Genomic DNA, 22,412 nt, shown 5'->3' on the forward strand with positions numbered 1-22,412 from the left:
ATAGTCCAGTGACGGAACGTTCGCTTCCACCTGGCGACGGGGCGGCGTGTCGTCTGCTCTGTTTGACTTGTTAGGCGTTGGATCTTAGTCAATATTCCTTAGGAGAAGTCTTCAGAACGCCGAGGCGCGATAGTTCGTGAGCTGATTGGTGTTAATTTGCCAAAAAGTGTGAGGAATGATCTCTACTGGAATATAGCTTGTGGAAATTTTCAAACTAGGTCTAAAACAGTTTCTTCGGCGGCTTGATGCCCCATCTGCCAGGAATGGCGACTCACTTTATTCGGGATATTCCCTTAAAGGTGCTACATAGGCGCTCGGGTGATGAACATGTTACTCTACTTCAGGCCTGTTACGACAACCCACTGTTTGAGGAGAACGATGGTAAGGGGTGTCGGGGTAATAAAACCCCACCCCCCTCCGCCGCGGACCAGAAGGCGCAGGCTGCACGTGCCAAGGACTATATGCACTGCCGACCCCCCCAGCCTCATGAACAGATCACCTTCAAATCACCAAAATCTAGCCGACGACGTCACATATGGATTATCGCCTTCGTCATTCTCGCCGTCGCCATCGTCGCTGTCGTCGTTGGGCTGCTTGTCCACTTCCTCAGTGAGTACATTTTCGTTTGTTTTTTGGCACATTATACAGCAACATTGTACATATAACATGTATCACAGATCCATAGATCTAGCAGAACTTTTACATAAAACACGCTTGTTCTACCTCAAAATGTATATATTGTATAAGGAAATATTCCGTAAGCCTTTTCCCCAAACACCACCAAAGAGGAACAAGAAAACCAAAAGTTCCCCTGTAATTAACACCTTCCAAAATCACTGACAAAGACATTTTATCACTGTAGAACTTCCGCTTCCGGTATATACACTGCGGCCCGCCTGGGGGTTCTAAACCGGAATTAGGTCATTTGATGTTCTTTGCCGAGAGCTACGGTAGAGGAACGTACGTTCTCAAGCATAGAGTACTGCGGCCAGTTTAAGCAAACATCATTTATGATTTCCCAAGGAGGAAACTGCTGTCCAGAACTATATCCTACCAATTAACCTGGCTCAAGTAATGTTATTGTAATGTGCTATGAACGAAGGTAGAATGAGTGGCCATAAGCATATGAATATCATGTACATTGCGCTTTCCAGTGGTCCTGTATTGCGGGGTTAGTGTCAGTCGGATACTTTTTATTTCAGAGAAAAGTCTATGCTAGAGCATCCGTCGGTACCTGTCAACTAGTCATTATCGTGTATAAGGGGAATCCCGTTCGACATGGGCTGGCTATTAAGTATGATCAAATTCCAGTGATATGTCAAATTTAGATTAAAAGCTTTCAAGAATTACCTTTGGTTTGAAACCTGCCTTGATCAACTTTAGAAATCATCATTTTAAAATCTAATATAGTACTGTGTAAGACTCAAACAGGTGTATTTATTGTAATCATAAACGGAAGGTTATTTTAAAATGCTATCATTACTCTGTCGTCCCCATAATTGCACAACCTCTGAAAGCTTTTCCAACGTGGCTTTTACGAAACAGAACAACCAAACGGAATAGCTGTCCTCTAAATAAACTCTCTCTATGTGCTCGCAGTCCATTCACTGTAGTAGTAACTCGCCTCAGCGTAGTGCATGTAGTCAAGGATGGATTAATCTCTTATACCACGAAAGAACAAGTCAATGGGTTTTAGGGGATTGTGGTCACCGCAGTAAATCTGACATGGCCGCTGGCATGATGTATGAGTCTGCTGGGTGGACGGACCTCAGGCCATCATGCTCAGCACATAACGTCTCTAACATGGCTTATCCACTGTGATAGCTTTTGAAGAACGGCCTCCCCACACGCTCTCCGAAAGTCAGACAGTAAGATAAAAAAACGTAACATTTAAAACTTCATTCATCTTTTGCCTCCAACAAGCCATTGCTAAAGTCATACTGTGAAAAACCCCATCATCCAGGCTTTCACCCAGCACAGAATAAGATGCGTCCTTTAACACATGAACACATACTGAACTCGAAGCCAGCCAAGTCAATAGTCGCATGTTGTGATGCTGTGTTTAATTGTGTTTGTTGTCTAATGGTTTCTGCTGGATGACGTGAGTGCTATGTACCGGCGAGATTCTATGTCGGTAAACTCGCCAGAGATCTCACATCATACTGATTCACTTAGTAGGTACTTCACACCCCTTCTATTATTTGTTTAAGATCAATCCTAATGCATGTTAAGAGATATGGCAATTAGTCCACTCGATGCCGGACGCTATCAGAAAGTACCTAATTACATAAGTCACTGACGTAAGCTTGTCCCGTATGTTGTCTGTTTCTAGTCTGTTGTTTCCTGTATTGCATGGACAGGGGTTCCGAGACACATTAAAGACTGAAATGCATGCTATTTGCATGCTTAAGTAGAAGGATCTGTCACGTTTCGTAATACACATGAATGTTGCCATGAAAAATGTTCGTAATGAAAGGTAGTAAGCATATAGGGATGATCTTCATATCGCAGTTACATCACGGCGACCGGAAGTGTAGTCTGCAGGAACTAATTAAACCAGTGATGGATAATGTCAGCATCGATCCACGCCGCGTCACGGTCCTAAACTCAGGAGGTTCATTGCAAGAGTTGAGAAATGAGAACGATTTAACCACGGCTTTCCCAAAGTCATCCTGATTTGTTTGTCCTGCATGCAATCCACGAACAGGTATCTACATTACTCTCTTCAAGTCTGTCAACGCGCTTATCGTGAAAACACACCTGGCTTTCTAAATTGCTCCAGAGAAATATGTCCATAGATTCAGGATCTGTTACTGCGGTCTTATCTTTGATTTATAGCTTCTGTTGAAAGTAATATGATATTCACAACGAAATGTTTGTAAACAATATGGAGTTGAATAGTGTGATTATTATAATATATATTACAATAACAGGCGCAACGCTGCCTATGAGCATATACACAAATGGAATCTGATTGATTTCTTTCAAGCCATCGTAGCTGGAATATTTCAACGCGTCGCTAAACTACTACTAAACACGCAGTACTTCCTTCCAAAGTAAAATCTGAGGGACCTGAATGAACAGGTCCCACATTTCTGGCAAGATGATTGGGTTCATTTCAAACAGATTTAACTAGTGTTAATCAATGGATAACTTAGAACAAGTGCCCAAAATAAAACAATTTTCAGACATAATACAAAATGGCTTCCTGGAGAAGAAGAAACAAATAAATTACATATTTCTGAAAACACGACTGTCAGAGGTAATCGTGTATTTTATTGTTATTGTTATTTTATTATGACTTGACAACGCTTTAATTGTAACTTTTCTAAGTTATACATGAAACCGACAAGAAAGTTATTTTCACTTAAATATTTTATTTCATTATTGAAAACCAATCTAAATGATTAGCTTTACTGATGAAGCTACCTAGACGCTTTGGGTCAACCCATTATAATTGGGGCAAACCTTGGTCAGTGCTTGTTCATCAGGGCCATCCAGCGTTGTACATGGTTCTGAATCACGACCGTTGCTTCAGTAACCATTAAGAAATCCTGAGATGGAAAACAAGATTGTCTCTTGTTCCTCTTGTGTAAGTGCCTGTCACAGATTGTGATCTGTACCCTAACATCGTGATGTGTCTACTACACACTGCTCAGTGTTCCGTGCCGCACCCGAGATGCTACTCACAAACACTGATAGCTGGCCCTACTACTTCAACAGTGACAAATTAACACACTGCTCAGTGGTCCGTGCCGCACCCGAGATGCTACTCACAAACACTGATAGCTGGCCCTACGTCTTCAACAGTGAGAGATTAATACAATCACATATCATGCTATCTATTTCATGTTTTTTTATATCATTATTACCACTTCACGAAGTGGTGTCAAATATACTTCAAAATGTGTTGTAATAGTTCAGGCTGCTTCTTATTCACCACAGTTGAAATTCATGATTCTGAATTCCCATTTCAACTATTGAATGTTGATTGAAACAATCACATCTATATTTCTATCTATCTATGTATCTTTTTTTTTTCCGTCTGTGCGTTTCCCTCTGAGTGAGTGTGTGTGTGCGTGCGTGCGTGCGTGCGTGCGTGCGTGCGTGCGTGTGTGTGTGTGTGTGTGTAAAGGACGTAGGATTGCATTTGTCAAAAGCTGTAATTTAAGGTCCAGGTAGAACCAGGAAACTGGCGTTTTAGTTTTAAGTATTCACGTACATATTCTCAAGGTATAAGTAGAGCTTGTTTTAGCTTCTATGGAGACGCCGCTAATACCGCTAATACCGTGATGTTGTCACGTGGTACACTTATGTGGACATTGAGTAACAGGAACTTACTTCTGCTAACACCTCTCACCACTGGCACTGTGACGTTGACGACGTTCTGACATTTGTAGAAGACTCTAATTGTGTCCAAAAGTTGATCTTCAAAGGCCTGTTTCATCAGCGTTGTGTTCATTTTACCAACGTATTCATCACACCGAGCCATGTATAGTGTGTGACGTAGTAATGACGTAGACGTGCATGCTCCCTCACCGTATCTCCATCAGGTCAGTTCCAGGGCGTGAAGACAAAAGCAGATATATACAGCGCTGACTCGTGTCAGGCACCGCGATATTGCTGCAACATTGCTAATACTCCCACTCGTTTTTTCTTTTCATTTTAACACTGCTTGGACATTCATCGTAATTACCATATAGGCCGAACCATGACACAAAAATAGTTGTTGTCAGTAAGGTTTAGTTAGGGGCGGTGTAAGTGAGGAAGTGCTGGAACGTCTGGACGTTTTTAGAGTTCCGTTATTTCCTGAAAGCCTTGTAATGAGGGGGTGGATGCGTCTTGGATGTGTACCGTGGGGACCCAGACAGCTGGAAGAATTGGCCGGCCGGGTATGAGGGTTTATTGAATATGTCGACGGTTAATCTTTTTTATTTTAAAAAAGGTCACCTTAGATATTTACGGTTGTGTTTATGTAGAATATCAAAGCAGTCCTCGTTACAAACTGTTATTTTGGCCTACTATTTAAATTCAGCGTTGAAAAAAACCCACATTGCTAGTATGCAAGTAAAGTAAACATACAAAATGTTTAAGTGGTGATCCGACCACGGACCGAGATTGATTTGATGAAATATAAGATCCAAACATTGTTGATGAAAGGCTTACCACAAACATCACCCACTTAGAAACACCTGCATTCAACAGTGAAATCTAGCTTAGTAATATCAAACAAGGTTCGTTGTTTGCGGAGATGATCGGCTCATAGAACTGTTGGCTATGTGACTTGATGTGAGTGAGCAGTATTAGATTTGTTATGAAACTGTAGTAATTACCGTTAAGCCGCTTGGTCAAAACCAAAAATGCTTGACACAGGATTAAATGGGTTGATAATGAGGTCGTCACTTCAAACGACAATCTACGTAGCCTTCCAGTGAAGATCCGGGTTAGAGGTGGTTAACGGGATCGGGTGGTCAGGCTTGCTGACTTGATTGACACATATCATCGAATCCCAACTGTGTAGATCGATGCTCGTGACGTCACTGGTTTGTTTGGTCCAGACTCGATTATTTACAGACCGCTGTCATTTAAGAAAAGCAAGATTTATGGATGTCAATTTCTTTATTGTGAATAACACGACGTTTCGGAGTGTATGCTTACTCCATCGCTGTCATATAGCTGGAAAATTGCAACAATTTCTAATAGTCAAAAGGGATAAAATACGAAGTTCAAGAATCTATTTCTGAGGGTAGTCAAGACAAGGTACTCTTTTCCAATGACGTCATATTTTGTAGTGCAGATAGACCACACACGTTCTGGAACATATCCTCCGAGATATTCATGGTCTTGTTCAATACAGTATGCGTATGATTATATATATCATATTCAATAGAGAAATAAATTGGAAGAGCTGTGGGATAAATCCGGGTTACTTCAGCTCAAATGTGATGGACGTTTAATGTATTGTCTGAAGTACATGCTGCACTATAAATACATTGGAAGAGATTCAGTTGCATATGGATGCCTTTCAAGGAAATTATTTCTGCCGACATATTTTAGGCCACATTCCCAATGGGACTAATGATTATTGACCGGCTGGTGACAGAAAGGCATGGCTGATGTTGCAGTATTCGGTTGAAAGATGTTTATTTTGTGTTAATGATTTGATAAATAGGCGGAGAAGTTTTTGTTCACATGTTTAGTTATCATTAGAATTAACTTCAATATATGTATGCGTTAATGTCGTTGATTGATCGCCCGTTAAAGTCGGTTTCTTTGAGGTGCTGACAGATAATTCGTAGGTTGTGATCAACATGTGCCTAGACTATAACCTTGGATGTCAAATATGTCAAGACCGCCTCCGTGGTGTAGTGGTTTGAGCGTCCGCCCGGAGAGCGGAAGGTCGCGGGTTCGATCCCCAACCGCGTCATACCAAAAGACGTTAAATATGGTACTTGTTGGTCCCTGCCTGGCGCTCGGCATTAATGGGTACGACAAGGACTTGTCTGCTCGGAGTCATTATAATGTGTCTGAGTGGGGTATTCATGCTTCACTGCGGCATGGTATCTCAGTGGGCTAGCACTATAAAACCAGCTTAAGTCTGGGCTAGTACAAGCAGCCGCACATACACATGTACACGCATGCACGTCGTCATATGAGCGAAATATTCTCAAGCACGACGTTAAACCCAATTTCACCTTACCTCAAAATGTCAAATTCAATATAATATTGACAAGATATACATTTTTTACATCAAGGCGGTGTTAAACGGGGTGCCCGACCGCGCTTGTTTCCATAGTATTGTGTATACAGTCTAAGAGTTGGTTCAGGTGTAGGTGCTGCAGGTGGTGACGAGGTAGTCTACATTGTAGATGGTGGAATTGTTCGCCTGTGAAAGTGGATTCAGTGTCCGTTTCTTGACTTGATAGTGAATGTGGAGCTGAAGCAGAATACTCTCCTGCACGGCTGTTTGAAATACAGCGAGACTCTTGTGCGTTCTTTCATAATGACATGCAACGATCATGACCGTCTCATACGTATCCGCCGCCTGAATATATTTGTTAACTTAAATTAGTTTAATCTGTATCTGTCCAAAATGTGGTCACTTATAAGTGCCAGTGTTTGGTTTGGTAATCTTAATTCCGGTCAGTTGGTCAGTGAAAATAACTGATAACAGGCTGACGTCATTTGACTAATGGACCTTTCACCAGACCAGACTATTGCCGTCCAACCACCCATGTATACCGTTAATCCGGATTACTTGGGATTACCCGACCAGCTACATGGGATTACCCCGTAAAAGCCCATGTCCACATTTCGCGTAAATCCTCCACTTAACTCGGATTTACGAAGAATGCAAACCGGATTTTAAGTTTCCACCTCCATAAACGCCAATAATATTAGTCAATTCTTATACATAGTCTGTTGGTTTTGCCGCCCGCTCTGACGCTTTTGGAACTTTCTGGAACGAACATGCCGAAGTTACTTTACTTACATGTTATAATGTGAGTGAATAAAGACAGGTGTCGACATTCATTGCGCCACGATTGACCCTGTCTGCAGTTTGAATTAGCCGGATTTGTTTCAGCTGGTGTCCACGAATATAATATGTTTGTTACACATGACAACTGCCCCGTGAAGATCAGGGCTGCAAGTGGTCCTCACCAACTCCCGATTGCCGTACGAGGCAACTAAAGGGATTGGGTGGTCAGGACCCGCACCACGAAACATTCGTAGTGGTAAGCGGATCGTAAGTGCCATGATTAAACATGGACTTATTTGAATCGAAGCGCGTATTGCGGAACTGGGACTAGTTGGGCTGACTTGGTTGATGTATGTCATGTGTCAATGGCTGGGTTTTCTGATACAGTCTGCATTATATAGAGATGGTCATGCAGCTGGAATATTGAGTGCGGCGTTGAACAACAAATAAACAAACCGTGTCGTTTGTGCCGAGTGCTGGACTTAATGCGTCGTTCCATTGTCCTCTGTTGACCTTCACCTTGTTGTGGACAACTCCATCATTATTTGATGCCACGCATGTGTTTTCGCTTATATTTTCTCTCTATTGCTGACAAAACACGTCAACAATGGGATCTTCGACAGTTTACAAAAATAGTAACTTTTTCTTCATCCTCTCTCAAATCCTTTCGTTTTCGTCCAGGTTTGACTGATGATGAACACCAAGAAAAGCCATTGTCGGGCGGTTATTGTTGGTATGTAATTCATCAAGGAGTGGCTGTGCATCCTTGTCCATTACAAAGGTCGTCTGGCCATTTCATTTCACGGCGTCCATACGGTATTCTAAAATAATCAAACACATACATGTGCTTTTGAGAGGCTGTCTTCAACATTCCTGAGTTGCTGAGATTACTAAACGAATAGTTCTGATGGTGAAAAAAATCATTTTAACACGAAGCACACGTTGACAAGTGAGCGAATATTCCGTTTTCTTCGTTGTCAGTTTTACGTCGAGAGTTTTCAGCATCTGTCAACCAGATATAAATTTCCTAGAATCTGTAATTCCTAATATCACAAGACACAAAATGCACTAGAATGAAAGAGTGTATTAAAAATCCCATTTCCTTCAGACATGTCTGCCTGCTACTCTCATGTTAATAAGTTCCAAGATTTATGTCACAGTAGTATTTTATACGACAGCTTTCCTTTGTCAAGGCTGTGGGCAATGTGATACCACGTGACTGAAATAGTGCCCCATGGTGCAAGTATTCTTCAGCCGTATGTGAGCCGATGTATAAAGCTAGTGGTTCAAGCTGAAGCGTTCGATCCCTGTTGGATTTCCCACAGGGGTACACGTCGTGGGCTAATTTCTGGCTTCCGTTCCGTGATGTAGATTCAATATCGCTAAAAGCGGCGTAAAATCGTACTCGCTCGTTGATTTCACCACAGAACATTTCCTTACAGAAATCAGTTATTGAAATAATATATATTCCTTCGTCACAACAAACTGCTGTTACGCTATTTTGGTTTGGTACCACTTCTATTTTCACCACGCATCTCTACATCGTTATAATATAAATGTGAAAAAGATCATCACCATTTTGTTACTGAAAAGTTGCCTGGTCCCTTTACATCCTCACGGTGGACTTGTTGTGAACAGATTATTCCGGTGTCCTTTGACAGCTTTCGATGTCCCAGTTATGTGTAGCTTACTCAGTGACATCCTACACTTGGTAGCTTCGGTGGACAGCTTACTTGGAGTCACTAAGGTGGACAGCTTACTGTTGGTCCCTATGGTGAACAGCCTACTCTAGGTCCCTTAGGTGGACAGCCTACTCTAGGCACCTATTGTGAACTGCCTACTCTAGGTCCCTATGTTGGACAGCCTACTCTAGGTCCCTATGGTGGACATCCTACTCTAGGTCCCTATGGTGGACAGCCTACTCTAGGTCCCTATGTTGGACAGCTACCTCTAGGTCCCTATGGTGGACAGCCAACTCTAGGTCCCTAAGGTAGACAGCCAACTCTAGGTCCCTAAGGTGGACAGCCTACTCTAGCTCCCATCGATGCACATCCTACTCTTGGTCCCTATGTTGGACAGCCTACTCTAGGTCCCTATGGTGGACAGCCAACTCTAGGTCCCTTCGGTGGACAGCCTACTCTAGGTCCCTAAGGCGGACAGCCTACTATTGGTCCCTATTTTGGACAGCCTACTCTAGGTCCCCTATGGTGGACATCCTACTCTAGGTTCCTAAGGTGGACAGCAAACTCTAGGCCCCTATGGTGGACAGCCTTCTCTATGTCCCGTCGGTGGACAGTTTACTTGGATTCACTAAGGTGGACAGCCTACTCTAGGTCCCTAAGGTGGACAGCCAACTCTAGGTCCCTAAGGTCAAGTCAAGTCAAGTTTATTGTATTCAAGGCCTCCGGCCCATATACAAGGAGTTACATACATATACATAACTATAATACATAATACAATGGCATTTATGTAATTACTTGGATAACCTATCATTTCTCAAGACAACAGCATGTTTTACAAATGAGAAAGGTTACGGATAACAGTTTCATTTCTGGAAGCGAGAATCGAGACAAAGGCTATTGTTGGATAGTTTGATAGATAATTACTTGAAATATATTTTCTTCTAAGATCATCATAATGTGAACATACAAATATAAAATGAATTTCATCTTCAATAGATGAACTGCATAATGGACAAATTCTCATATTTCTTTCTATAGACAATCTTCTACCTTTATTAATACTTAAATCTAATAGACCTAGTCGGAGCTGAACAAATGTGCGTCTGATATTTCCTGATGTCAATACAGATAAATATATTTCTGGTTGGATAAGGCTCTTAAAGGACTTATATAGATCATACCTTGAACTATTTTCGAGAGTCGAATGCCATTCTTGATGGAACATATTTACTGACTGTTCTCGGAAACGTTTAAGAAAAAGAGTTACATTACCCACTGTCTGATTTAACCATGCAACGTGGATAGCCTACTCTTGGTCCCTATGGTGGACTGCCAAATCTAGGTCCCTAAGGTTGACAGCCTACTCTAGGTCCCGTCGGTGGACAGCCTACTCAGGGTCCCGTCGGTGGACAGTTGACTTGGAGTCACTAAGGTGGACAGCTTACTCTAGGTCCCTGAGGTGGACAGCCACCTCTAGGTCCCGTCGATGGACAGTCTACTCTAGGTCCCTGAGGTGGGCAGCTTACTTGGAGTCACTAATGTGGACAGCCGACTCTGGGCCCTTCGTTGGGCAGCCATCTCTAGGTCCCTATGGTGGACATCCTACTCTAGGTCCCTATGGTGGACAGCCTACTCTAGGTCCCTATGTTGGACAGCTACCTCTAGGTCCCTATGGTGGACAGCCAACTCTAGGTACCTAAGGTGGACAGCCAACTCTAGGTCCCTAAGGTGGACAACCAACTCTCCCCTCGGTGGACAGCCTACTATAGGTCCCTAAGGTGGACAGCCAACTTTAGGTCCCTATGGTGGACAGCCTACTGTAGGTCACTTCGGTGGACAGCCAACTCTAGGTCCCTAAGATGGACAGCCTACTCTAGGGTCCTAAGATGGACAGCCTACTCTTGGTCCCTATGGTGGATAGTTTACAGTCACTGGTGGACCACTTATGGTGGACAGCTTACTCTAGGACACTAAGGTCAGCCAACATTTAGGTCCCTATGGTGGACAGCCAACTCTAGGTCCCTTCGGTGGACAGCCTACTCTACTCTTTCTGGTGGATAGTTTACTTGGAGTCACTAAGGTGGACAGCCAGCTCTAGGTCCCTAAGGTGGACAGCCTACTCTAGGTCCCTATTGTGAACTGCCAACTCTAGGTCCCTATGGTGGACAGCCAACTCTAGGTCCCTACGGTGGACAGCCTACTCTAGGTCACTTCGGTGGATAGTTTACTTGGAGTCACTAAGGTGGACCACTTACTCTAGGTCCCTTCGGTGGACAGCTTACTTGGAGACACTAAGGTGGACAGCCAACATTTAGGTCCCTATGGTGGACAGCCAACTCTAGGTCCCTTCGGTGGACAGCCTACTCTAGGTCCCTTCGGTGGATAGTTTACTCGGAGTCACTAAGGTGGACAGCCTACTCTAGGTCCCTTCGGTGCACAGCCAGCTCTAGGTCCCTAAGGTGGACAGCCTACTCTAGGTCCCTATGTGATGCCAACTCTAGGTCCCTATGGTGGACAGCCAACTCTAGGTCCCTACGGTGGACAGCCAACTCTAGGTCCCTTCGGTGGACAGCTTACTTGGAGACACTAAGGTGGACAGCCAACTCCCTAAGGTGGACAGCCAACTCTAGGTCCCTAAGGTGGACAGCCTACTCTTGGTCCCTATGGTGGAAAGCCTACTCTAGGTCCCTAAGGTGGACTGCCTACTCTAGGTCCCTAAGGTGGACAGCCTACTCTAGGTCCGTATATTGTGAACTGCCAACTCTAGGTCCTTATGGTGGACTGCCTACTCTAGGTCTCTAGGTCCCCTAGCTGCCTACTCTAGGTCCCTTCGGTGGACAGACTACTCTAGGTCCCTATGGTGGACAGCCTACTCTAGGTCACTTCGGTGGACAGCCAACTCTAGGTCGCTAAGGTGGACAGCCTACTCTAGGTCCCTGTGGTGGACTGCCTCCTCTAGGTCCCTCTGGTGGACAGCCAACTCTAGGTCGCTAAGATGGACAGCCTACCCTTGGTCCCTGTTGGGCACAGCCTACTCTAGGTCCCTTCGTTGACAGTCTACTCTAGGTTCCCTATGGTGGACAGGCAACTCTAGGTCCCTACGGTAGACTACCAACTCTGGGTTCCTTTGGTGGACAGCTTACTTGGAGTCACTAAGGCGGACTACCTACTCTTGGTCCCTATGGTGGACATCCTATTCTGGGTCCCTACGGTGGCCAGCCTACTCTGGGTCCCTACGATGGACACCTTAAACTGGGTCCCTACGGTGGCCAGCTTACTGAGGGTCATTTCGGTGGACAAACTACCTGGGGTCACAACGATAGACAGATAAGCAGGATGGTCGGCAACATCCCCTGCGTGGTCACGGAGGCCATTAGAAACGTTCCCAGCGGAAGGCACGTTGACCCGAGAGAACAGCTGACATGAAACATCCCAGCATCAGGCAAAAGCTTGTTTATCACTGGGATCGTTTCTCTCAGATAATGAATGAAAGATTCAATTCAGTTGATCAATGAGCGGCCCCGTTTGTCTCAGCAGCTCCTTCACAGTGTGTATTTTTATTCTTCGGTTCGACCGCCACATCAAACCTGAGCTACAAGAATCAGATAAAGTCACGCTTAGCGGACTTGTCAATTAAGGACAAATCAGAAATTGTTGATCCTAACTTGACCTGCCCATTTAACAACGCAGATTGCGAGTTTATTAAGAACCGCCTTTCAACTCCCCAAGAGTCTAATATGCTGACGTAAATCACTCATATCGGAACTAAATTTATCTGACATAGCTCACAAAGACAGGAATGTTCAGATTCCTTTCATATAGATATACACGGTGAAGCTCGGGTTTTGTCCAAGTCTTCTTTCTGATATTCGTGAGAAATCAGTGGATTTTCCTGATGAAAAGTATTCATGCGTACTGGGGAACTTATCATGAAAGAACTCCTGTGATGACATATCAGAGGCTTCATACATACTTAAAACCTTTTCATTTTCGAATCCATGGAATTTTTTCTCACTTCTCTTTGTACTGCTGGGCTATGTGTGCTGAGATGCCGTGGATATGGAGCTTGGTCTGTGAACACGTGGCTTGGGTATTTTTGACATATCATATTTTATATAACACGTGGTGATTAAATAGATGAAATGCTGATACATACAGCCCAGCTCTCTCACAAACACGACTGTTGTGCTGACGATTAGGTGCCTGCTTCTGACAGTGTGGGTTCGAATCCCGGATAGGACTCAACCTAACAAAAGTAACAGAATCAGTACTCTACTAAGCAAGTGTAATCCCAAATATATTATACGTTAGATCTAAACATTTCTAAGTGGCAATGTGTATTCATAATTTGAAACATGAATTGCACATAAACAGGTATCCTATAACAGGTATCCATGACGTGGCGCACTGGTTGCACACACTGAACCAAATGGAGTAACTACACGATATGTGTATTTGTCTTTAGAAATTGATACCGAGAAAACTTCTTATGCTTCAGAAATCCAAGCGGGTGAACTTCAATACTGTTTTGTGCCCATGAGTCAGCCCCGGAGTATTTTGTCTCAGACCCATTCACTGTAATGATCCCCAGGCTTGTAACTGACATCCAGTTATTATATACAACCTTCAACTGCTATAGGAAAACATAAGATCGTAGTATCCGTTAAACTGCACTGTAAATGAATTTGTTGTGTAACACAGTATCAGGAAGGGTAAGATACCTTAAGGTCCTTTTTACAGGGACAGCATCAACATATTAGCAAAATATGCAACATTTATTCAGATATGTTTATTTCAATGGAAATGTTTTTTCGTAAATTTCAAAACCAAATGATTTTGCACCAATAGCACAAAATGTATACGTATGAAAGCGGCAAAACGGATGATTTTAAGAAACATTCTTAAAAATGTGGAGATGAGTAAATGTTAACCCCAAGCTTTAGAAGTTGTAGGTATACGGAGTACAACGTTTGATAGGAGAAGGAGATGGAGATGGAGGAATCATCTGAAGGCAAGAACACAGTTAGAATTTCTCATGAAGTTGGAAGTCGGCTACTTATTGTAGCCATTCTCATGTTCTGGAAACCTTGAGCAGTACAACACTTGCGAATTAAAAATGAAAAAAACAGTTTATACAATTGAACTTTGACTTTCCTGCTTTAATGTTTGTTTGACGCAGAAAGTGTACTGCAACCATTCACCAAATATCTTAAAGATATTACAAATTCAAAACGACCACAGTCTCAATTTGAGAATAAAGTCCAATAAAGTAATGAAGAGAACATCTTTGATCATAAATAAAAGCAACAAAACACATCCCCATATCCACAAGAAATCTGTTAAGAACAGTGTCCACTGTTGGATTCCAACAATGTCATGAGCATTCGCAAATGCCAGTTATGTGGACAAACTGACATCAAAATAAGAAATAATTAAAACCGTGCATTACGCATTACTTATTGAATGACGTCATTGTGCTTCATATGATGGTCAATATGTTATTCATCTTTCAAAATATATTCATGAAGACATATATACTTTAAAGTTATGATCAATAATTTGTCACGTGCCCAGTACAGCACACACGTGTTTGGTGTTTTGATACCACATACGTGCCATACGTGTTAAACGTGTCAGCAGCACACCGTGATGTTCATAAATACACTTTTGTTTGACCGTACATATCATTTACACAATGCAGCGGCTTGCTCAAAATCAAGGATAATGAGTCGATGGGTATGCTTGCAAACAGAAAGGTGCCAGAGATGTTAATGTTCATCCCCTCTTTGAGGGGGTAAGTTGCATCAGGCAACACACACTCGATGGTCGTTCACGTGTGACGTCATGTAAGTAAGGCAACCATGCTCGGTCTATGCATCTACGGAATCGATACCAAACTGACACATTAACGTCTTGGTTTAATTGAGGTTCCCTTAGGGCGCACAAATCCGGCCTCGACGGACAGGGATAGACCTAGTTTTGCTGCCACGCCAGGTTCAGGTACCCATTACCTGTTGTAGGCAGTATCTGAGCTTCAGAATATGGTAACGTACACCGTTCACAGTCCGGGTTTTATTTAAACACCAATGGTGTTTCCGACGTCCAGGTGACGCATAGTGACGCTTGCGTTACGTCGCCAGGTTGGGTGACAGGAGTTGTAATGGTATGGGATGACATTATACCTGCCTGATAACACAACGGGTTATTTTCATGGTGTGAGCTACCGGGACGGCGTGGTTCGAGACGGCGTGTTCTACCCTTTGTGTCCACGCAGGGACGTAAAGCTGCAGCAGACTAATGCCCGTTCACATATTGCACGGGTTGTAATACATGTTTGGATGCAGCATACCATTTCTGTAGTGCCATTGCCGGTTGTTTTGGATAAGATGGAACAATGCCTTCCAGAACCAGCCGGAAACGTTCACTCAGTGGGGCCAATCTTTGGCTGTCATTTGAAACAACATTCGCCGTGTTGTTTTCAAACATTTGGTATGCTCAGTACGACGCTGTTGCCTAGTCTGTATCAAGGCAAGTGATGGACACGCCTGATACTGACATTATTAACTGGCTTGTACACAACGTCACTATCAGGGACTGCCCCCTGTCTCGAGTAACCTGGTATGCTACTCTGCTGTAGGGTCTTTGCATAGGCATATTTAATGTGCTAAAGTTACTGCCAAGAGGCAAATTTGTCTTTAACTCGTTTCGATCATTATCAAAAGACCATTATTTATTTTAAAGAAAATATTGATCTTTCCTCCTGGCACATCGTAACTGTGTTAATTCGGGTAACCAGGGTGTTGAAACATCATAATCGACATCCGGGCATCGATTCATATTTGCTGTACAATTCTGAAGTATATTGTTGGTGTCCACACCTTGATTTGTGTGAACAGGCCAACTCACTCTCTTGGTACACGTTAATATCCCATAAATACATGGAAGTCCTGTTGATCTCACTCAGGAATCTGTGTTGTTTATTGACAACTGACATGCACATGGCATGCGACTCGTCCCATGTCAATCGATGTAATGCCGCAGTCAGATTTCTCTGTACATCGTGAACACCTGAAGGGCCATGCTGTACTGCATGCACAGGGAAATGCCGGCTTTTATTAAACCCATATGGTCGCATCATATTGAATGAACGAACGAAAAAACGGACGGAGGGACGGACGGGTGGGTGGATGGATGAATGAATGACTACACACATCTCTATTTTAGATTCGAACTCGAGACATCGTCGCGAGGAACGAACGATTTACACACTTTCCCATCGCCGCATATTTTGGTTTGCAGGTTAGAACAATATTTCCCTTCAATCTTAATCATTCCTTCAGTAACGAGTATTCTTCTTTCAAACCTTCAATTTGATACTTCCCCGACAATAACATAATCACTTCTGCAGTTTGAATGTTATGAGGTATATTTGTTGTGGTATCATTTCCCGAAGTACATGGATGTTACTCGAACACATATAGTGGTGTAACATCAATAAGCTGTTTCATTACATCACAATGATTGACACAAATGTCCTATTGTGATACTAGTGCCAAACATTATACCTGAATATTGCTGCTTCCTGGTGTCAGTGAATAATTAAGCAACAGAATTTGTTTCGGTTGGAAGTGCAAGCTACCATGCCACGTCGCCCTAAGGTTGAGGCAACATGACTTATTCATGTACCAATTCTCAACCATGTTTTCCCCTCACACCCCAGATGGGCTGGTTGCAATAACCCAGGAGAAAAGTGTTTGAAGTTTGTAAATATGAAATGACAGTCCCGATTGTTATATTTAATTGGCAAAGTCATCACAGTATCTACAGACGCTACTCCTATACTCCTAGCTGGAATAATGTTGTGGAGATTATTTTAGGATTCGTTGGGCGTACTCTGAAAATACGAATAATGTCGAGAACCAGAAAACAAGGACACTTTAGAACAGCACAGGGAGGTTTACATAGAATATATTATGGTAATGGATGGATAATATACCAGTGCTAACTAAAAATTGTCCCTTAAAATATTGAAATAGAATACCAATATATTCAGCCAAACTTCAAATACCGTTAGATGCATTCGTGCGCCCGCCCGCTTGAGCACGTGTGTGTGTGCGTGCTTGCGCGTGTGTACATCCCTAATCTATACACTCTAATTGCAAGGCAAGACGGGAATGCTATAAGCGGTATTTGCTACACAAACTATGTCTGTTTGTAAACTCACGTGGAGGACAGCCTTTGACAATGCTCCCTTGACTGTCCGCTGTTTTACCGTCCTTGACTGTCCGCTGTTTCCTTGACTGTCCGCTGTTATACCGTCCTTGACTGTCGGTTCCTATTCCTCGGCTGCTATACCGTCCTTGACTGTCCGCTGTCATACCGTCCTTGACTGTCTACTGTTATACCGTCCTTGACTGTCTGCTGTCATACCGTCCTTGACTGTCTGCTGTTATACCGTCCTTGACTGTCCGCTGTTATACCGTCCTTGATTGCCCACTGTCATACCGTCCTTGACTGTCCGCTGTTATACCATCCTTGACAGTCCGTTGTTATACCGTCCTTGACTATCCGCTGTCATATCTTTGACTGCCCGCCGTCATACCGTCCTTGACTGTCCGCTGTTCTATACCGTCCTTGACTGTTTTATTCTGTCCTGTGTTCTCTGCTGTCCGCTGTTTCATGTCCGCTGTCACCGTCCTTGACTGTCCGCTGTCATACCGTCCTTGACTGTCCGCTGTTATACCGTCCTTGACTGTCCGCTGTTATACCGCCGTCCCGTTTGACTGTCCGCTGTTATACCGTCCTTGACTTTGACTGTCCGCTGTTATACCGTCGTCCTTGACTGTCCCGTCCGCTGTTATACCGTCCTTGACTGTCCGCTGTCATACCGTCCTTGACTGTCCGCTGTCATACCGTCCTTGACTGTCCTGCTGTCATACCGTCCTTCCTTGACTGTCCGCTGTCATACCGTCCTTGACTCCGTTGTGACTGTCTGCTGTTATACCGTCCTTGACTGTCCGCTGTTTTACCTTCCTTGACTGTCCGCTGTTGTACCGTCCTTGACTGTCCTCTGTTCAATACCGTCCTTGACTGTCCGCTGTTTCCTTGACTGTCCGCTGTTATACCGTCCTTGACTGTCCGCTGTTATACCGTCCTTGACTGTCCGCTGTTATACCGTCCTTGACTGTCCTCTGTTATACCGTCCTTGACTGTCCGCTGTTTTACCGTCCTTGACTGTCCGCTGTTATACCGTCCTTGACTGTCCGCTGTTACCGTCCTTGACTGTCCGCTGTTTTACTGTCCTTGACTGTCCACTGTTTTACCGTCCTTGACTGTCCGCTGTTATACCGTCCTTGACTGTCCGCTGTTATACCGTCCTTGACTGTCCGCTGTTTTACCGTCCTTGACTGTCCGCTGTTTACCGTCCTTGACTGTCCGCTGTTATACCGTCCTTGTCTGTCCGCTGTCATACCATCTTTGACTGTCCGCTGTTTACATCCTTGACTGTCCGCTGTTATATACCGTCCTGCTTGTACTCTGTTATACCGTCCTTGACTGTCCGCTGTTTTACCGTCCTTGACTGTCCGCTGTTTTACTGTCCTTGACTGTCCGCTGTCATACCATCCTTGACTGTCCGCTGTTTTACTCTCCTTGACTGTCCGCTGTTATACACCGCCCTTGACTGTCCGTTTTTATACCATGCTTGACTGTCAGCTCTGACTTTCCGCTGTTATACCGTCCTTGACTGTCCGCTGTTTTACCATACTTGACTGTCCGCTGTTTCCTGTCCTTGACTGTCCGCTGTTATATACCGTCCTTGACTGTCCGCTCTTATACCATCCTTGCTTGTACTCTGTTATACCATCCTTGACTGTCCGCTGTTTTACCATCCTTGACTGTCCGCTGTTTTACACTCCTTGACTGTCGGCTGTTATGTACCGTCCTTGACTGTCCGCTCTTATACCATCCTTGACTGTCCGCTCTCATACCGTCCTTGACTGTCCGCTGTTATACCGTCCATGACTGTCCGCTGTCATACTGTCCTTGACTGTCCGCTGTTTTACCGTATATACCACCACCTTCACTACGAAGTACATACAGTACAGTGCTATGTCTACACCCTTACCTTGCTGTCACAGTCTCTATAAATAACCGGGCGGTTTGGTAGCCTAATGGTTAAAACGCCGCTTGTCATGCCGAAAACCCCGGGTTCGATTCTCCATATGGGTACAATATGTGAAGCCCATTTCTGTTGTCCCCCGTCGTGATATTGTTGGAATATTGCTAAAAGCAGCGTAAAGCTAAACTCACCCTTTCACCAATAAATAACCCCATAATACAATATTCAAATACTTCTCAGCGATACCGTTGTTTCTTTTTCTAAACTTTGATCCGTATCTAGGTTTGATTTTGTAACGATGCTATAGACCTTTAATTTTAGATGGATTTGTTGAATGTATTTATGCACTTTGATAACATGATTGCTTTGTAAAAACAGTATGCAGATCACGTGAATATTGAAATATATAACAATGATTGTTTGCCTCCAGTTTGCCTCCTTATCACAATCATATTAGACAATTCCTTCATCATCAAGTCAGTTTCAACCTTACAGTACATATAATGTGAATTATATATAATATGTTTCCACTGATCCACTGTTGGATTTCAGCTGGTGTGATGTAGACCTTAACAAACTCACTCACCCAGGACGTGGGTCACATGTCTAGAATACGCACTTCCCATTGGATCCCCAAACATGGGTCTAAGATGCATATAAGTCAGCTTTTCCTCGCTAGAACGCAGAAACTGGAAGCTCGACTGAAAATCAAAGAACAATATTTGCCCGTTGGAAATGTGTTATTATCTCTGAAGGAACATCTGCACAGGAGTGTTGTGTTCACAAACCCTATGTAAACTATATCTCACTGTTTATAGCCAAACGGAATTCCATAAAGTAATGCATTGTATTTGTCATCGGTATACAGCTGAGGGATACGGACCCGTTCATCAATGTGTAACTCTGTATATAGCCAATGTGTCTATTCTTATACAGCCCTGAACTAGATAGGGTACAATTGGGAGGTTAATGGGCTGTTTGGGGTATTACCGTTATTCCATCATCTTGGAGAAGTGATGGAATGGTGACAGAAATACAATCAGAAATTGCTTTGCTGATGGTCTGCGTGTGCTGGATGTGTGCGACAACTCGTTTAGGTGCGGTTTTATCGTCGCGGGGCGTTCTCATAACACTTGTCTGACAAACTGATATGGGAAGGAGGAATTACCCCTAATTACGTAATTCACGTAAACGATTTTTGCCCCAAACTTTTGTATGAAAACATGCAGGCAACTAATTGGTTTCTGCAGAGATTGATAACTTAGCCTTAGGAGGTGCAGAGTTGTTACAGTTGAGCTTCTTACGGCCAAGTCGCTCTGATCTGTGAAATGACGGTCTCACAATATCGACTGCCAAGTAAACCTCTGAAAACCGCCACCTTGATTTGCGGTAACGTGATGACGTCATAGGTAAAGATGCATGTTGATATGTATCTGATACATGACTCACAGACACATTGCGTTTGAATATGATTGCGGTCAGTTAGCCTTGTGGTTAGAGCGTTCGCTCGTCACGCTGAAGGTCTGGGTTCGATTCCCGGTGAAGTCCGTTGCTGGTGTCCTTGCCGTGATATTGATGGACTATTGCTAAAAGCGGCGTAAAACTATACAATCCAATGCCTATTAAACTATAAAATGCCTCTCAAACAGTACATACTTGTGTCGCAAACAGAAACCAACATAGAAAAACGAGGCACTGATGTATTTATTTCAGCTGTAAACAGCTATATTTAGTCTGTTGACATAGTTCCGCTGACATAGGTGGTCAGATACCTTTACAGTGATTATAATTATTGATGATGAGCATGTTGTGTTTTCAGTGTAGAGCTGTAGATTAACCGCGCTAAATTGAAAACACAAAACCACAGTTTCAAACGTCCCTATTTCACCAAATGACAAATTGATAACGCGAAGTTCTCCGAGTTGTCGAATATGTTGAGAGAAGCAGTATCAGATGATTCCAAGTCTTCGGTCAGTTCCAATCTGGAAACTTAAATAATAGCTTGGAACACAGTAATTGCGACAGAAAATACAACCAAACAATGTAACATTAATATTTACTCGCATATGCAATACGCATCGAAGGTATGTAGCACCGCTACTTCCTTAACCAACAAGAAATGGGCATTAGAAAAGACATTTACGCAAGCCTTGTTAGCTTTAGCTTTATACTGGACATCACCATTATCACATCAGTTATTGTGACACAAAATACAAGACGTCATAGTTGGATAGTGCAGTAACCGCCATCCTGCATTTTGTAGCTTACAGATGTACATGCCCTTACAGTGAACTACGTTTATAATGAACACGCTTAAAACGAACTAATGGATGTGACGAACTGTTATATTTTGGTAACTATCACTTCCTGCATATAGTCAAAATATGTATAATGACCTACGGCTGTGACGAAGGAAAATTACTGGCCCGTGAGTTCGTTATAACCGCAGTGTGATGTGTTTTAAAATGTCTGCCTGCAGTGATCGAGAAAGGGATGTCTTATCCATGAATAAACAATTTGAAATTATTTGCTGCAATCATGGATGGTTATTGTTACAGTCAGAACTCGTTTATCCGAACACTTTGTTTTCTTATTGAATTGTTCGGACAAACGAATGTATTTGAAACCTATGAAGCAGTTCCACCTATACACCTATCTGAGCAAGATCTGTTTAACAGCAGTTATATGCAGTGTAGGGTTATCAACAAACGGATAGGCCAGTTCGCTGTGAAGAATCTGAGAATTACTGCGTCCTGTCAGAGACGAGGAGTTAACTACCAGTGCTCCATTCCATCACTGGATCCAACAACCACCTTCCCTGGAGGTGTGAGTATACTGCAGCCGCTTACACTCGAGTGGAAACATTTGAAGATCTAGTGAACGCTACAGCCAGAAGGTCCCCCCACGCAGACCAGGTAATGGAGCGATGGTGTTTGAATCACTCGCCTCGCCACCCCCGTGCCGGCTGTTCCTCACCCCAGATTACACGAGCCTCCCTTGCACCATTAGGACACTTTTGATGCCCGGATTCACAGCATGCTGGAACATGACAGCGAATACGAAAACGCAGCGATAAATTCTTTCAACTATTTCAGGCAAAAAGACACATGAAGTACTCGTTTGATGTAAC

The 22,412-nt window shown here is 43.4% G+C and overlaps 1 protein-coding gene across 1 annotated transcript in view; it reads left to right on the forward strand.

Moving 5' to 3' along the window:
* Window positions 1-263: 263 nt before the first annotated feature.
* Window positions 264-22,412, forward strand: part of LOC124282844 (atrial natriuretic peptide-converting enzyme-like) — an 82,811-nt gene continuing 60,662 nt past the window's right edge. The window contains 1 exon segment of the mRNA XM_046718881.1: window positions 264-609. Within this exon segment, the coding sequence (XP_046574837.1) occupies window positions 264-609 (346 nt within the window).

Source organism: Haliotis rubra, unplaced genomic scaffold (assembly GCF_003918875.1).
Source record: "Haliotis rubra isolate DU_JTF1 unplaced genomic scaffold, ASM391887v1 Scf304, whole genome shotgun sequence".
Classification (NCBI taxonomy): domain Eukaryota; kingdom Metazoa; phylum Mollusca; class Gastropoda; order Lepetellida; family Haliotidae; genus Haliotis; species Haliotis rubra.